Here is a 16975-nt window from a genome sequence, read left to right as displayed (position 1 = left end):
AGGTTAAACGACCAGAACTAACTTGTTCTCTCACACAGCTGAAAGCAATGTGTTTGACACAGTAATAATGAGGGCCTATGCCAACTTGTGCTTTGTGAATACCAAGGTATGTTTTTTTAGGAAAGCTTGTTAGCCATCTCTGCCGGAGTAACTTGCAAAGTAAGTGTTCTACAGTACTTCAGAAAGTTTTAATCTGTTAAATGATTTATTAATAGTTAATGATTTTCTGGAGGTCACAAAAGGTTTGACGTGTATTGTGACAAGCAGCATGTATTGCTTTTTATTTTTCTAAATGGAGGCTACTGTTAGTAACGATTTTTCAGTTTGTCCATGTTTTAGATCTAGGAAAGAGGAGTGTTTGTTCTCTCCCTGTCCTCGAGCAGGGGTGTGGGAAGTGTTTAAATACAGTAGTATCCATAGCAGCACCAATGATGCACAGAAAGTGAATTGTGAACGTTGTTCTTTGGTTCAGCGACTTGCAGCAGTCTGAAGGCTTGTGAAAAGTTCAACAGCTGGAAACTGCAAACAAATATTTCAAAAGGCTGACCAGATTCTGTGGATGCCATTATTATCAGGAGCATGTTGGTTTATCTAGCTTTTGGCAACCACCTCTCTTGTAATAATGGGTGATGCCATTTGAAGCTTTCATAAGACTAATACCAAAACAATCTATCATGTTCCCGCCAAGTGGCACAATATTGAACAATCCCTTGGCATTTTTGAGGACACTGGGTGGGTTTTGCCTCTTCCCTTGCTTCTCATTTGCTTGACCTTAATCTGAGGCTAAAATCTGGAGGACTTAACTCCTTCCTAAGGTACACAGTGGGTTTACTGCACTCTCTCTGTTGGGTAGATAGAAGAATGCAGCTGTGTATAGGAAAGAAAAGGGAAATGTAGCCCATTGATGCATTTAGCTCTGCACCTAAGTGATTTTAGATATCTTAGTCTGTAAGGTATTGTAGGTTTTCAGGCATAACTGCTGTGACTACTTGATTTTTCATATTTTTTAACGTAATAATTTATGTTGTGGATTTTTTAAGAGGTTTCTGTAATTTCCCTTGCCTTTTGCCAGTCTCTTACAATTATTTGTAGTGTCTTGCCTACCTATATGCCACTACCAAAAAGACGAGATAAATTTATCCTAAAATAACTTGTTCTGTTTTTATCTGCAGAGGTGCAGACCTTTCTGCTTTAGTACGTGAGGCTTCAATTTGTGCATTGAGACAGGAAATGGCCCTGTGTGATAGTAAAAGCAAGAAAGGTAAGAAAGCTTTACAGAAATCTTAACTGAACTGTGAGAAGATAATGGAGTATAAAGTGTTTAATGTAATGTAATAACTAGCACAGAGGCATGCGTGCTGTGCGTAAGTGATTGATGACTTCCATCCAAACAAAAAACAAGTCATATTTGTTTCCAGAAAATGTTAAGTGCCTTTGAAGTAGTTGAAGGGGAGAGTAACAGGAAAAAAAACAATTAAGCTGGAGGTTTAGCATAAATTGTTTTACTGAAAAAATTTAACCTCGTAATCTTAAAGAAAAGCCAATGTTAAATAGTAGTGCAAAATGATAATTCTTATGCTAAACTGAATTACGTCTTTGCCTAATTTTCACATAATTATCAAAGACTAATTATACTGACCTATTGACATGTTTGTGTACAGCTGTTACTGTAAACATACTTATCACATACCTTTGGAACACAGTTGTATTGTGTAAATGAATACGTGTATCTAGTTGTAATGCTGCTAGGAAAAGCTGCGAGTGATTTTTGATCTTAGGTGTTTAGCTTAGCAGTGGCTCTTGCCAGAACTTTAACAGGGAGTTGTAAGTTGTCTCAAGTACTATTTCTGCCCGTTCCATATCTCTCAGCACTTCTAAGTTGCTTTTTCCTGTTTTTCTGTTTTGTGCACACAGATAGGAGAATGTAGTTGGAAACTGGAGCCCTTTATGTAATGTCTGTGCATGTTTTTTTTCCAGAACTTTTTTTTTTTTTTACACTTAAAAGTCAAAATGTAAAGCTAAGATGGAATTGAGACTTGTCAGTTGGACTTAGAAAAGTTATTAATTTTTATTATGTCTCTGACAACCACACTGGATTTTTAATAGCTTTGACTCATTCCTTTTGAGCTAATGTGTACTGTGTTAGTTGTTTTTAGCAACAGTAGGTAAGCAGAGCAGACTGTATGTATTTCTTGTTATAAGGGAGTTAGCATTTTAATCTGGGGGAATGGGACTGGTTGCCCATTTTTCTTGCTGTAGACGGAATAAAAAGCTCTTGGTTTTAGATAGGAAAAATTCAGAAATTTGGTTGATTTTTATAATTATTCTGAGTGTAGCAGGTCTGATTCAAAAACGTTACTCACTGGAATTCAGTCTTTAAATTTAGGATTGCAGCCTGACCACTAAATTATATGGATCTGTTGGCAGACAGCAAGTCCACAAATTGTGCACAGATTGATCTGCATGTGTGTAGTGGCTGTTTGTTTGGGATGTTGTTTTCTGAATTCTAAGATGTCAGCCCTGGCTGCTATGGAAGTGCTTACGGTAGTTTCTGATTTGAAATCCTGTTCATTTATATCTTCTGAAGAGTACCGTGCATACACAGACTGGATTTCTTCTGCCAGTGTTACCTACAAGACACATGCAACTGATTCCCCTCCCACAGAATGTAATGTGGCTGTAGATGAGTGCTACATGTCCCTTGTCGTTCAGTTCCTTAGAATCACTTCGCTGAGATCACGCCTGATTCTTTTGATTCTGTAGAAACCTCTGTTGCAACCTTATCTCCTCGTGCCTGAATTCCCCCCCAGGCTCACCATTCCAGTGTCCCTCCCCACCACTGCACCCCCTCTCAAAAAGCAAGATCTGATCCCTGTTTGATACTTCTAAATTAAAAGAATGGAAGCAGTTATCCTCCACTCATGTAGGTCAAAAGTCTAATTTGAAATTTTTAACTATGTAGTCTTATTTTAAAAAGACTATACCTGCTGGTATACTTTAATATTAATGCATCATTGAAGAGAAGATAAATTGTCGTAAAAAATAAGACATTCTTGCTTAGTTATCCAGATAAACGGTTTTGTCTTCAGAAATCAAGGCAAATAATGGGAGCAGCAAAGGTGTAGGCTACTGACAGCCAACTTCACATTAGCAAGCATGGTGCCTAATTTTATAACACAATACACATGAAGCAGCCTAACCTACTTTTGTTGACGTAAACTATTTCACCTAGCAGTAGGTAAAAGCATCACCTAGCCATAGCTAATACAGTTAAATTTGTATCATACTGTTTCACCATGACGGTTACTGATAGTCATGTCCTAATTGTCTTCCTAGCTGACTAATGCTGTTTTCTCCTTTCCCTTCCCCCCTCCCTGTAGCTCAGACTATATTACATTTCATAATTTGATTTAAGAGACTTCAAAACAAAAGTGAAAGCAAAATGAAATTCTCATAGCTTTCTTTTAATGTTTAATGGAGTTTTGATGAGTCATTGTTAAAGCCATTTGGCTTCTGTGAAATACCTAAGATGAGTTTTTTCTTACTAATAGTAGGTGTTGCCTTGGGCAAATAAATTAAAATACTTACATTCAAACTTTAAATGTACACATTTGTTCTTACTGGTACAACTATATGGTAGTGGAAACCTTGAATAAAAGCTTCAGAGAACTGAGATAAGAAAATGCAGCAAGGTTGTATATTTAGTTCAGTGAACTTTATCAGCATCTTAAACAAATCATCATCTTTAGTGACCTTCATCTGCTGTGTAGTCTCTTTGCTATTCAGAAGAACTTAGAAAAAAATTCTTCTTACCTCATATATCAAATATATTAATGAGAAGTCTTAAGAATTTTTTCATATCTGTACATCCTGTTCACAGTACAAGATGTTCATAAAGGTAGTGACAGTACATACCCATGAAAGCTAAAAGCATCTTAATTGAATGTATAAAAAATTCACCAAATTGAATATAGACATATTTTTATCTACTTCTAGCATGTGATACATGAGCTTTAGCATTGTAGTGACTCTGTATAGTGGTATCTTGGGATTCTTAAGTCTAGACTAACGTCTCACTTGTTGAGAGCAAAGGGATCCGTGATTTATTTGAGGTTGTGCTTACCTGTTAGCAGACCAAAACCAAACCAAAGAATGGCAGCAGCAAACAAAAGAAAGAAAAAAGAAAAAAAAGAGATAGCTTCATTAGACTCAAAGAAGGGATTTACAAAAACTTAGAGGTAATTGAAAAAGCAAAAAACAGCTTTCAGTTCTGTGATGTCAAACAAAACAATGATATGAATTATTTAGCAAGTATCTTGTGGTAGAATTGGGATAATGTTTTCTAGTTACTAAATACAATTCTGTAGAGAAGCTTAATATTAAATATGTATAGATGGTAAAGCACAGAAGTAGAAGCAGCAGGATGAGAAGTTCCTTCTAGAAGGGAATGATGGATGTGAATTCTAACTGAAGTTGATGTTGCTGACACCTTGACAATGAAAGTGTCAGTCTGCAGGTAGAAACATTAATAAGTAACATAGCTTTCTGAAACAAACAGGGTGTTCTTTGAAAGTACAAGGGACAATGGGGCTTAAGTACTTGCCTGAGGTACAATATATAAGGAGTGCCTGAAGTGACTTGGTTTGTTCAGCCTAGGGAAGAGAGGAGACCTTGTGGTGGCCTACAGCTTCTTCATGAGGGGGAGCAGAGGGGCAAGCACTGATCTTTTCTCTCTAATGACTACTGCTAGGGCCAAAGAGAACAGCATGAAGCTGCGATGGGGAGCATCAGGCTGAATATTAGGAAAAGGTTCTTTACTGAGAGGGTGGTCAGGCACTGGAACAAGCTCCCCAGGGAAGTGATCACAGCAACGAGCCAGCCCAGAGTTCAAGAAGCACTGGACAATGGTTACAGATGTATGTTCTGGTTTTGGGTGGTCCAGTGTGGATCCAGGAGCTGGACTCTATGATCCTTGTGGGTCCCTTCCAGCTCAGGGTACTCTATGATTCTGCGGTTGTTTTACCTTGCTCGGCAGCTGAACTCCACCACAACCACGGTCTCACTCCACCTCCTTAGGAGAAGCAGGATATATTAAATGTAACACTTGAGGTGTTCTTTCAATTCAGATCTCAATTATTCAGTTAGATCTCATGCAACTGATTAGTACATGGAGTTAAGTTTGGTTTCATAAGTGATTTTTGCATGTATTTCAATGCAGCATTTGATTGTCACTTGCCTGCAGTTTTGTCTAGTAACTTTTTACACTTTGTTCTTTCAGGAGAAATCAGGATTTCCCATAAACACTTTGAAGAAGCTTTTAGGAAAGTGAAATCTTCAGTATCAAAAAAGGTAAGAATAACTTCAAGTATGTAAGTACGATCATCCCCCTAAAAGGGATACTCTTTATATGTTGGAGAGTAGTGAGAATACTGATGGTTGCAATACACTTGCATGCATTCTAGCACTTGACATTACCTCTGTTCCAGCGTACTTCTGATATTTTTGAGAAGTTAAGAAATGGAAGTCTCTTTTCACCTGCAGGTCCTGCAGATGATGCATTGTGGTAGACAGATTACCCTGTTGTCAGTTAGCTTTCAGTGTAGTACCTTGAACTTTTAATTGCCTTTTCCAGATCAGTTACTCACCTGATCCTCACCTCTTACATCTGCAGAATATTTAGTTAGAAGTCAAGGCCTTTAGACTTTATCACCACCTTTCTGGACATGCACCCAGGAGGTGCTCAGCCATTTCTGTTAATGTGCAAAAGACGTCATTCTGAGATATGAAAAGACTGATAAGAATCGAGATAAGTGATTTTTTCCTGATTTGCATTTGTCAAGGAAGTTCATGCTTTAAAGGTTATCTTATGGCTAATTATTTTTAACATCTGAAATTAAATCTGTTCACTAATCTTACTGTAATTGAGAAGGTAATAAATATAGAAATTGTTATTGTTGCAGTTAGTTAATAGGTCTTCATGTACAGCCAAGAGCATACTGCAGTCAAAATACTTTAATATATTCACTTGAACTATAGCCAGAGAGAACAAGGTAACTATTTTAACCTAGTTAGACCAGAAAAAGATGATCTTGTCTCCTCCTTTTGGCAGACATGGATGAGTGAGTAGATGGACAGTTTGGTAACTCACCTGGCAACAACAGCTGTAACTTTCTTGCAAAGCTGAATTCTAAGTCTAGCATGGCAATATTAAGTAGAATAACTCTGCCAAAGGCTTCTGCTGATTACATACCACTGGTGACTATCAGTAGAGAACCTCATTTACAAGGGCAGCAGGATTATTTTCACCCTTAGTTAAGCTTTCTTGGTCAATATTTTAGACTAGAGCTAGAGGCTTATGTTTTCATGGTTTTCATTATTTCACATATTTAATAATTATGTAAAGTAACTTGTAAGTGTTGCATGTGTTTAGTGTTGTCTAAAGTGTTTTTTCCCCCTCTTATCTTGGCACTGTTAGGATCAAATAATGTATGAAGAATTGCGTCAGTCACTGTGCAGGTGATACATCTGGACAATTCCTAGAAGAGTCTTATTCTACATGGAGTTTAATATCTGCACCAGATTTCAAGAGACAGATTGGAAAGAAGCTGTACCACATCTCCCTCAACTTTTTATGCAGCACCTGAAAAAAAGTCATTGTAATCTACTGCTGTAAACAATCCTTAATTTAACTACTTAAAGAATAAAAGATACAGTTTCTACTTGTCACCATGAAAAAAAACACTTCTAGTGCTCAAGATCAAAGGCTATTTTCATCCATATTTGGTGCCCTTAGTCAGAAAACCCTCAGATGCACACAGGCTAACCCTTCAACATTTCTACTGCTCTACTAGCTGTTTTCAACTGTTAATGAAAACAGCTGTGTTTTTCAAGAACAAGGACTCTAGAAGAATTACACAAAGAAAAGAGCTGTGAAAGTAGACAGGGAAGGTGTTGCATGGTTTGTTACCATACCATTAATCATGCCTTTTCCAAACACAGTGACACGTGATGAACTTCTGATGTGCATCAGAAGTTCTCAGAGCTTCTATCTTCTTTTCATGTTATCAAAAGAAACTATCCAGAGCTATGCAAACTGTCTCAATTATCTAGGAGACAATAAGTCTGTATAGAGCTAAACAAGAACAATTTATGTTAACTAAATTTTTTTCTGTTCTACCTCTACAACTGTAGAGTTTCTTACATTTAAGAATAAATGTTTTGCTTTACAGGAGAGCTCCAACTGTTTGAAAGTAAGCTGTGAAGCCTTTTAGTAAATAACTTAATTCACTTAACCATTTGAAAGAGCTGAACAATGGAAAAAATTCCATCTGGAGCCATATAAAACAATATATGCTACTTCAAGTATCTAGTTTGAAAGCGCAAGCAGTTCTGCATTTTTATAGAATTACAGCTTTTTTTAAAAAAAAATTGTGGCATACATTGCTTTCAAACAAAAAATAATTACATATAAAAACATGATCAGGAACAGAAGAAAAATCTGTGACGCAACTTCAGTGATACAATTTAAGAAATATTTGGCATCCGTTCTTGGAAAAATGCATGGCAAGAAAGATACTCGTTTACAATTGAAAACAGCCACATGAATGTTTTCTCCTTTATGGATGTATAGAGGAAAATCCTGTAGCAGACTTCAGTATAGCTGTAGCTGATGAGCTTATGAATGAGGATGAGCTTATGAATGAGTCAGGTCCTCAAGCCCCGGCATATCCACCAAGAATTTTCTCATTCTTTCCTCTTACAAGAATATTATTCCTGTTCCATATATGGAACAAGCAAGCAGGGTAGGAACAAGACCAAGGAGGTAACATTACTACTGCTTAAACAGTATTACTATTCAAGTAGTAATAACAGTATAGCCATGTCAACAAAACATGCCTTAATATTAAGAAGAATGATCACAAGACACCTTGAAAATGTGACACTGGGGTGCAGGAAGGTTTGAAGTTACCAGAAAAGTTGAAAGATTAAAGGAGATGGAATAACCGTATCCTGTTTGCTTACCTTGTCTGGGCTACGTTCATTAAGGAGCAGGAGAGCAGGCAACTGAACACTTGACTGTTCACACAAGAAAGTCCTGCACCCACGTGGGTACTTTGTCTCATAGGAAATTCTGCTTAGGCTACAATACTCATCAGAAAAAAGCTTGATAAGTGATAAAACACAAGATCAAGTGTGCCTGTACATAGAAGACAGGCATTCATACAATACAGAGACCACTACCTTGTTCTACAAATGCTATTTCTTTCCTAGCAGATGGAGCTGGAAGAAGTCGTCCCCCTAGTCCTCATCTTGATCTTGTTCCAACAGAAACAAAGTATCTCATCATTCTCTCACTTTTCCTGAAGCTAGTCACATATCTACATGTAAGTCACAGTAATGATTCTGTAGCAGGGCATGTTAGATGGTAACTTAAGCATAGATGGCATCAGAGCCAGTCCAGGGAACTGTCAACACAATTCACTGCCTTTGGTTTTGGCTCAGTAGGAAACATTTTCAACAATTCTGTCCTTCCTTACATTGCAGGTTCAATTATGAAACATAGGATTTGATAGAGCATTGCATATGTAGAGTTCTGTTGCAGATTGCAATACCAAGGGCAATCTGCAAACCACTGCAATGTTTAGGCACACCTACTTATCAGCTTGCTTGTTTGTAGACAGTCCCAAGAAAAGTCTTGGTAGACCTAGAAGGGGCTCTGTGCTTTGCAGTGTGCAAGGTTAAAAACAGAAGGACTTGCTTTGCCTTAGTTCTTTCAAATTTACAAAGGAGTATACTTCCTAAAATCTGCCTTGGACCACTTACCAGGCAAGTTCACTACCTGAAATGAACTTTTCTTCATCCAATAGGATGAGTGTGATAGAGCCTGCAAATTACCTAGAAAAGATCAATTTTCCAGTATTTGGAGATTTTTATTTTTAAATGTGTCATGTGTTTGCTAACTACATATAAAGATTAACAGAAACCTTACTATAGGCACAGAACCAAAAGTCATAACTACTTTTCAGCTGATACTGGTTCTAAGTAAAAAGTCTCGCCTTGGATCTGAAAGTGGAATTGCACAGCCAGGAAGGTGCAGCCATTTAATCCATGATAATTGGCTGCTGTTCTAGAACAGACAGGTTCAACAACAAAACAAGAAAGCCAAAGGCAAAGATTGTTGTAGATTATTGTGAAAGGGGAATACATCCACGCCTGTCCTGTGGGAAAACTCATGCCAAGTATCAGACTCCAGGATGCATTACTTACTGCACTTAAGCAACTTCAAGTAATTTGGGGGAGGGGGAAATGTTAAAAGCTGTGAGAAGTGCTTAATGTGTTTGTCTGACAAGCCAGGAAGACGCTTTAATTACACAGGAAGGAATAAACCCTAACAAGCATGTTGAAAAATGGTGAAGTTAACCAGTTCCATCTGAATATAATTTTAAAAGACTGTCAAGGTCTTTAGTGCTCTTTAGGTTGTTTGGCCTTCAGTTTGCGGTTAGTCAGAGCTTCCTCCAGCTTTCAGATTGCTTCTGGCAAAATCCCTGCTAATGAAGTCAGATGCAGACACCTCTTATGCAATGCATGGGAGTTAAGTTATCTTAAAATAATGGTTACCAATGCTTGCAAAAGTCAGATGACGGTTTAGATCCAAACATGTTACTGGCCCAGATTAAATTAGTCCAATACACGTTCTCCAAATGGTAGCCCATAGCAGATGTTTCAGAAAGCCTACAGCAAGCACAGGCATTTCTCTCAGAATTCCCTGCTATTCTGCACCTTTTAAAGTGAAAGTGTGTTTATAATCAGAATTGGAAGTAGGTAACTAAGCCTAAGGATGAAAGTACATATCTGATCTGTCTTCAGAGATAAGTATTTAAGAGAATTAACTTCTCCACATTATCTTTTAACTACAAAACATTTTGGAGAGATTTTACATTGTTATGGTGAGCCATCAACACTGAAGATATTTAGTACTACCATTAATTTCTTGAGTTGAGGGCTTAAGAAGTGACTGCTTTGCAATTTAAACCTATTAAAGTCTTCAAAGTCAATTTTCTTCTGAGCAGAAGAGGCAGCAATTCTTCAGATCATTCCGCACCACTACTCATTAGGACAGGCCTTCTAGCAACTGCTTTAGTAATATGCTTTATCTAAAAATTCAGTCCTGCAGCATTAGGGGAGTAGTTAAAAAAAAAACACCGTGTTATTTGAATCTTTGCTTTTTAATTACATGTAAAAATACTGAATAAAGTATATAGTGACATTACACTGTACCCTGAGCAATATGCTGGCTAGCTACTGTATCATTGGCATCACAATGAAGTTGCTTTGTAAGTGGTTGGCACACTTTCATACCATTTCTATTACTTAACTACAGATAAGGGCCCTGCCTTAAAAAAAAAATCTCTTAGAAAACAAGACCACAGTCAGCTGAGGGTTCAGATGTAAATGCGTTCTTAGGTACTCAGCTTCTTTTGAAAATAAAAATGCAGAAGTTAAGATATCTAAAAATTAAGTTACTTACAGCAGACCAGTATGGACAGGAGCCTGAGACTTTTACCTTCATCGGGTTCCATCTTTTAAAGTGAAGATGGATAGCATAGAAACACCATTTGAGATTTAAGAGCGACTTGTATCCATCTTCCACAGCTTAAAGCTATCACCAACGCATTACGTGATAGAAGACAAATACTGCGCTGAGGTATGCAGATATTCTCCTGTGCTCAGTAAGTTTCCATTCTCTGTTCCCACTTCAAGAACTTCTTAAGAAAGAAATTCAATAGCATCGCCTATGCTCTCACCACATTTTAATATGCATGAAAGCCAGTATTTACGTAGGATACTGTTGATTTAAAAATCAAGAACACTTAGCAACACCTTCCTGTGCACACAAGTGACTAATACACCTAAAGGGCTGAGTTGCCGGTGGTTGTAGCTAGCATTGTTTGCCAGAACAGTATCTGCTTCATCTGATTCAGTTTTCCATACAAGCCAAGTTTCCAAACAAGAGTCAATATTAGCATTTAAAACCACAGTAACAGCAGAAACAGATAGGTCCTACCTAGTCATTTTACTCCACAAATGAGAATAACTTCAGAACACAGAACTGAGATCTTTTTCCATATTGCAAAAACCTTGCTCAGTTACCTTGTAGCTTACACAAGATGCCAAATGCTGCCTGCTCAAGCTACATGCCAACACAAGCAGTTTAAGGAGTAGATGGGGACCCTCACAGGTCATGATACCATCAAATTCCCCAACTTTTCACAGGGATACCACAAGCCACCTATATTATGCCAGTTTCATATAAGTGATAGAATGCTCCTTTAAGGTGCTTCCTGTAGGACAGGTAGCACTTCCAAGTAATACTTCAAATGGCATTAAATATTTAAACAAAAGGGACTTAACATTTGTGTGAATTTAGTTCTACCCATGAATCAGGAAACAAGTTCAACAGAAGATTTAAGTTAACAAATCATGTTAGTTTAGAATTACCAGGTAAGTACAGCATCTTAATACTACAGTCAGATAAACAGCACGGTGTGGGCAGCGTGCTACACTGGGAACCTTTAGAATATTGAGAGCCAAACAGATATTTTGTACAGACTGAACACCTGCCGGAGTAAATCCTTTAACAAAGTAATTTAGCATGAAGCATATAACACTGATCTTTAGGCAAACATACATACATTTAACCAATGAATCTGAGGACTGCTAGGAATGTTACAGCTGGTAATAGTCTGCTACAAAATCTTTAAGAATGCATTGCTATGTTGCTGTAGATCTTAATTCAGGACACTAGTCAACATCTTTAGCAAGAGACTTTATACCAGTCACTTTAAAGCAAGCAGACATTTCAAAGTTTCTTGTTTGCCAGAACTTTAATCTTGTTTCACTTCACCCTTCAATTGCCTCTTCATGCGTGAATACGGGCTGATTGTGTCATCCATCACAAAGTCATAAAGCACTCTAATCCACGAGTTATACTGTGGCAGGTTGTCATAGTATTCAGCCGCTATCTTCTTCACCTGAAGAGAAACACAAGGTTCATTTACTATTTGTATTAGTACCAATCATGACAACTTTACTATCTCCAACCTGTATCTTAATGCAGATAGACTACAAGTTTTATTTTAGATGTTAGATTCTAGAAGAAAAGCTCTTAGTGCTTTTACCATGTGAAGCTTTCACATACTGAAAGTTTCTTTTTGGTGATTAATCACCTCCTTCACGTGAAGCTCACATACCATGAAGGTTAACCAGGACAAACTAAGCCTAACACTGAAGTCCACTCATTGTGCTACTTAAGGAACAATGCAGCTCACCAACTCCAAGCAAGCAGTTGGATTGCTAGTTGAGGTGAGGGACTCAATTCAGAGCTAATGTGTGTGTATATATACACACACATATGTATTTGTGTATATATACACACACAAACACAGACAAGTATCACTAAAAAAGACTTAGCAAAGTTGTAAGAGGAGTTCACAGCCATTTTCCGTACGTAGTTTCACACCTCAGCGCTCAGAAACAACTTGTTCCTTGGAAGAACATCTTGTTTCTATAGTCATTCTTCAATGCCTATCCTTCTAAAGCTTTTTACTCCTCTATGTAAATTTTTTTTTTTTTTTTTTAAACAGTACACTTTTTTTAAATTAAGGCTACTGGAGTTTGTCAGAAATCCTACAGCCAGCTGTCTAACACCTTTCAAACCTGAATAGAACAAGACTGAGCTTTCACTAAATTCCAGTTTCAGACAGATTATCATCAATGCCTATAAGCAACAAGCAAAATTAAGATATTTACATGCTTGGTTCAGAACTGAAGATGCTTTTGATCTATCACCACACTATCAAACAGGTCATCTAACCAGTAAACTTCAGTCTTCAGTTCACCCCCACTAATTCAGCAAATTTTAAGCTCAGAGCATAGCAGAGTCCAGTCCAATGAAATTAGCTAAGCTCTTCAAAGCAAAGACTTTTCTCATCAAACCTGTAGACTAAAAGTCCTGTAGCAGAGAAGAGTTTTCCTCTCTGCAATGAAATGCTTGAAAAAAATCATTCCATATTTGGAACTTCAGTATTGGTGCATGAAGTGAAACTTGGTTTACCAGCAGAGATCTACACATCAATGGTGAGTTAGGTGAGCTCACACAACTTAAATTATTCATAGACTTAATCTTCCAAATATAGCTTAAGAAATGTTATTTCTCTTTAAAAAGAACTAAGACTCCACTTAAGGCACAGTCTTACCCAGGTCTCACTTGCCAACCACAAGGACAAAGCTACAAGCCCAACACTACAGCTTCTGTCAAACTACAAATTTAGCGTGACAAGAAACACATTTCATTGAAGATTACCTTTAGGTGTAGTCCTGGACACCTGTGCTCTCATTGAGAAACAAAGAAAAAATTAAGCTCCAACTTAAAAGCAACTAGCAAAGACTAAAATGGGAGGGAACCAATTCAAAAATTTACATCTGCTACTTAGACTTATGCAAATGTCACAGATCTTAGTTTTGAAGCCTTGCCATTGTACAGCTGATACTTACTTAGGATTCAAAGGTTCTCATTAGAGAAAGACAGCAGCTCCAGAACAGAAAGCTATTAAACATTTGTCAACAATACAAACACCAGCCATTCCTCAAACCGTATCTCCTTCCCCCACCAGAGAACGTCACTGATAAGGGACTGAAAGATAAGCATGCATTGCAATGTTTTACTTAGTATTTCAGAAACAGAGCTGACAAGCCTCTGAAGGTGCCTGAAACTTGACTAGTTTTCTGCATACTTCCAAACTGAAGAAGAATATTGAAGGCTGTCCGTAACAGAGGCCTAAAGTTAGTACAAAGCATAAAGCCAAGACGGCAAGACACGCATTTCCTCTCCTTTTACGGAAGGGGTTAGAACAGATAGCACATGAGAAACTTGTTTGGGGCTTCTCCCCATCAATCTACTCCCATTTTTTATTTTAGAGAAAAAATTGCCATATCCCATTCTAACTTCCAAGAGCTCTAACTTCCTTTCTTCTAACTATTTATGTTCAACCTGATATTCAAATTAGAGTAAGGCTCATTTGAAGAAAAAAGAACAACCTGGGAAGTAAACTTACCAGTGGGAGGCTCTTGCCAGGAATATTGGGGAAGTCGTGGTGCTCATTGTGATAGCCAACATTAAAAGTGAGCAAATTAAGTGGCCCATAATAGGAGTAAGTCTCATGGCCCTTCAAAAACATGTAATGTTCAGCTATGAAGTGTCCTGAAATCGGGTGCAAACCGAGTCCAAGTACTGAACCAGCAAGCATGTAAAAAATGGATTTGACTCCCCATAAATAATATATCACAACATCGAAGGAAAGCTGAGCCAACAAGTTGATGATTTCGAGTCGAGTAATTGGTTTGGGATTGATGCAGAGGGGTCTAATGGCATAGAAGAACGGCTGAAGAACAATCCATATGAACTTCCTGAAGCGGGTACAGAAAAACCAGCCCTCAAAGTTGGTAGGGATGTCCACGTCGATTCCATCGCCTCCTAAGTATCGATGGTGATCCATGTGGTATCTCTTGAAGGATATCGAATACGGGAGACCAAGAGGGAGGTTGGCAAATATTCCAAACCACCGGTTCCACATGGCTTTGCTATTGCCAAAAGCACTATTGTGGGAGATCTCGTGAATGGCCAGAGTCATGGAGTGGCTAATACAGCTCCCGAACACGTACGCCCAGAAGACCACCCACTTCCAGTCCAAGTCCTTAACCAAGTAAAAGGCAGTCAGCTGCGCCAGGACCATCAGCACGACCACCCAGATCAAGTTGTGGTCTGGCTTCATCAACGCCTTTATCTCGGGATGCTTAGCTACACGGGAGAGAATTCCATTAAAAAAATTTATTTAGAGGCTCTCGTCACAGCATGCCGCCCTAATTAGATGGCAGAGGGGCATATAACCGTTCCTTTCCCTCCTCCTAATTAAGGAGGGAGAGACCCCCATTCCGCGTGGTGCATTTATAGCTATAACGAGCTTTCAGATTAAGCCCAGAACCAAGCCATTTCACCACATTTCCGCTGTTAGCAGCCAGACGATTTCGTGAGGAGCAGCGCTGTCACCCCAGCGGGGCCGGGAAGGAAATGGCTTCGCGCCGGCGGCCCTGAGGTGAGCCCGGCTCCTCCGGCCTCAGGACGTGGCCGCGGCGGACACCGCGCGGCTCCTTCCCTCCCTCCTTCCTTAGCGGGCCCGGCTCCTCCCGTCCCTTCCCCTTCCCTTCTCCTTCTCCTCCTCATCCCAGCTCCCAGCTCCACGCAGGCCCCGCTGCCAGCAGCAGCCTCCGCGTCTCCTTCCCTTCCCCTCCCGCCCCCCCGCGGGGCCGGCAGCCATTTTGCGGGGATCCCCCCCTCGCCACGCAGCCCTCACCGAGGAGCTCCGCCACCACCCCCCTCCCCGCTTATCCTCCCCTCCTCCTCCTCACCCAGGATCTCCTTGCGGCGGTCGGCGTGGGGCTGGTCCGTGTACACCCACTCGAAGTCCTCCCTGGCCACCGCGTTCCCCATGCCTGCTGCCCTGCCCGCCCGGCTGCGGGCGCCCCCCGGCGCGGCGCTTTATAGCGAGGAGCCCGCCCTGCGCGCTGCCGATTGGCGCCGGGGCCGGGCGGAGCCGCCCTGAGGTGCCTCAGGGGGTGCCGAGGGGGGGGTGGAGGCAGCGCCCGGCCGCCTCACGGCCCCGCTTCCACCGCTAGGGGAAGGGAATCCAGCGGGGAGAGCCCGGCAACGGCCTCTGGGGGGCTGTGAGGCAGCAGGGTTGAGGCGGCGGCGCCTTCGTTGCCGGCCGCGTAGCTCAAAATGGTCGAAAGGGCGAGGAAGGCGCCGCCCGAGCCCCACGCGCTGGGTTTGCCCCTCGCCTGCTCCTCTCCGCCCCTCAGCACGGGCTCTCCAGCGAGGCGTTGCAGCAGGTCTGGAGCCGGGCTGAGGCACAGCAGGACGGTTCTGCCTTTCCCTTTAGTTAGGCGCTGATCTGGCCCAGCCGCCTGCCAGCTTCAGTTAAATTCGCGTGGTTTTAACTATCTGTGAGGTTTCCGTCAGGCATCGTGTCCAAAAGTCACTAGGCGTACATAGGGAGACAATGAAGTCCCATATGACTCATTTTCTTAGGAAGCAAGGCTGAAAATAGGAAAAGCATACGACAGCACTGTGTAGTGGTTCCTGAAAAAATGCTTTCTCTTTTCCAAAGGTAAGTCGTGTGTGGCTGTAAGGACTAGCTGCCTCTGGCCAAAATACAAATTTTTGTAAGGTGCCTAAAGATACCTAATTACCATTAAAAATGCTTGCACCAAGGCCTTTTTTATTCACATATTGTGAAGGTAACTACCTGAAAGGAAGCGGTGGGGAGCTGAGAAGACTGCTTATCTTGCAGATAAACAATAGCACAAGAGGGAATGGCCTCAAGTTGCAGCAGGGGAGGTTCAGGTTGGCAATGAGGAGACATTTCTCCTCAGAGCAGTCAGGCACTGGGACAGGTTGCCTGGGGAGGTGGTGGAGTCACCGTCCCTGGGGGTGTTCAAGGAAAGGTTGGACGTGGTGCTTGGGGACATGGTTTAGGGGGTGACATTGGTGGTATGGAGATGGTTGGACCAGGTATCTTGGAGGGCTTTTCCAACCTTTATGTATCTATGATGTTTTAGGAACTTCATTGACAAACTGCTCTGTAAGAACTAAACTCAATGTAATCTGCACCTGCATCTATTTTTCTTATTACACTTAACTGTGAGCAGTTTGACTACAAAGATTACTTTATGTAGAAGTTAAACGACTATTGCTTGGAATTTTAGTTGTCCATAAATCCATTGATATTCAAATAACCAACAGTAGTGATAACAACAACAGAAATTACCACAAAGAAAGTAAGACCTTATTCATGACATTAACAGGTATCTCAAGGCTCATGTTGACTCACTTAAAATTTATTGATAATAATAAAAAAGG

At 40.2% G+C, this 16975-nt stretch overlaps 2 protein-coding genes across 2 annotated transcripts in view; one reads left to right on the top strand and one right to left on the bottom strand.

The window, feature by feature from the left end:
- The window catches only part of NVL (nuclear VCP like), a 35208-nt gene extending 27774 nt beyond the window's left edge, over nt 1-7434 (top strand). The window contains exons 21-23 of the mRNA XM_032184336.1: nt 1173-1261; nt 5279-5349; nt 6476-7434. Coding sequence (XP_032040227.1) covers nt 1173-1261; nt 5279-5349; nt 6476-6520 — 205 coding nt within the window. The 3' untranslated portion in view covers nt 6521-7434. The remainder of the gene's footprint in view (nt 1-1172; nt 1262-5278; nt 5350-6475) is intronic.
- A 2773-nt stretch (nt 7435-10207) lies between these two features.
- DEGS1 (delta 4-desaturase, sphingolipid 1) lies at nt 10208-15586 on the bottom strand. The gene is made up of 3 exons (XM_032184323.1): nt 15466-15586; nt 14115-14857; nt 10208-12032 (listed from the first exon to the last, which is right to left on the bottom strand). Exons 1-3 carry the CDS (start codon nt 15545-15547, stop codon nt 11886-11888), a joined length of 972 nt encoding a protein of 323 aa, XP_032040214.1. The 5' UTR covers nt 15548-15586; the 3' UTR covers nt 10208-11885.
- Nucleotides 15587-16975: the final 1389 nt, after the last annotated feature.

Source organism: Aythya fuligula, chromosome 3 (assembly GCF_009819795.1).
Source record: "Aythya fuligula isolate bAytFul2 chromosome 3, bAytFul2.pri, whole genome shotgun sequence".
Classification (NCBI taxonomy): domain Eukaryota; kingdom Metazoa; phylum Chordata; class Aves; order Anseriformes; family Anatidae; genus Aythya; species Aythya fuligula.
This window is presented reverse-complemented; position numbering and strand designations above follow the sequence as displayed.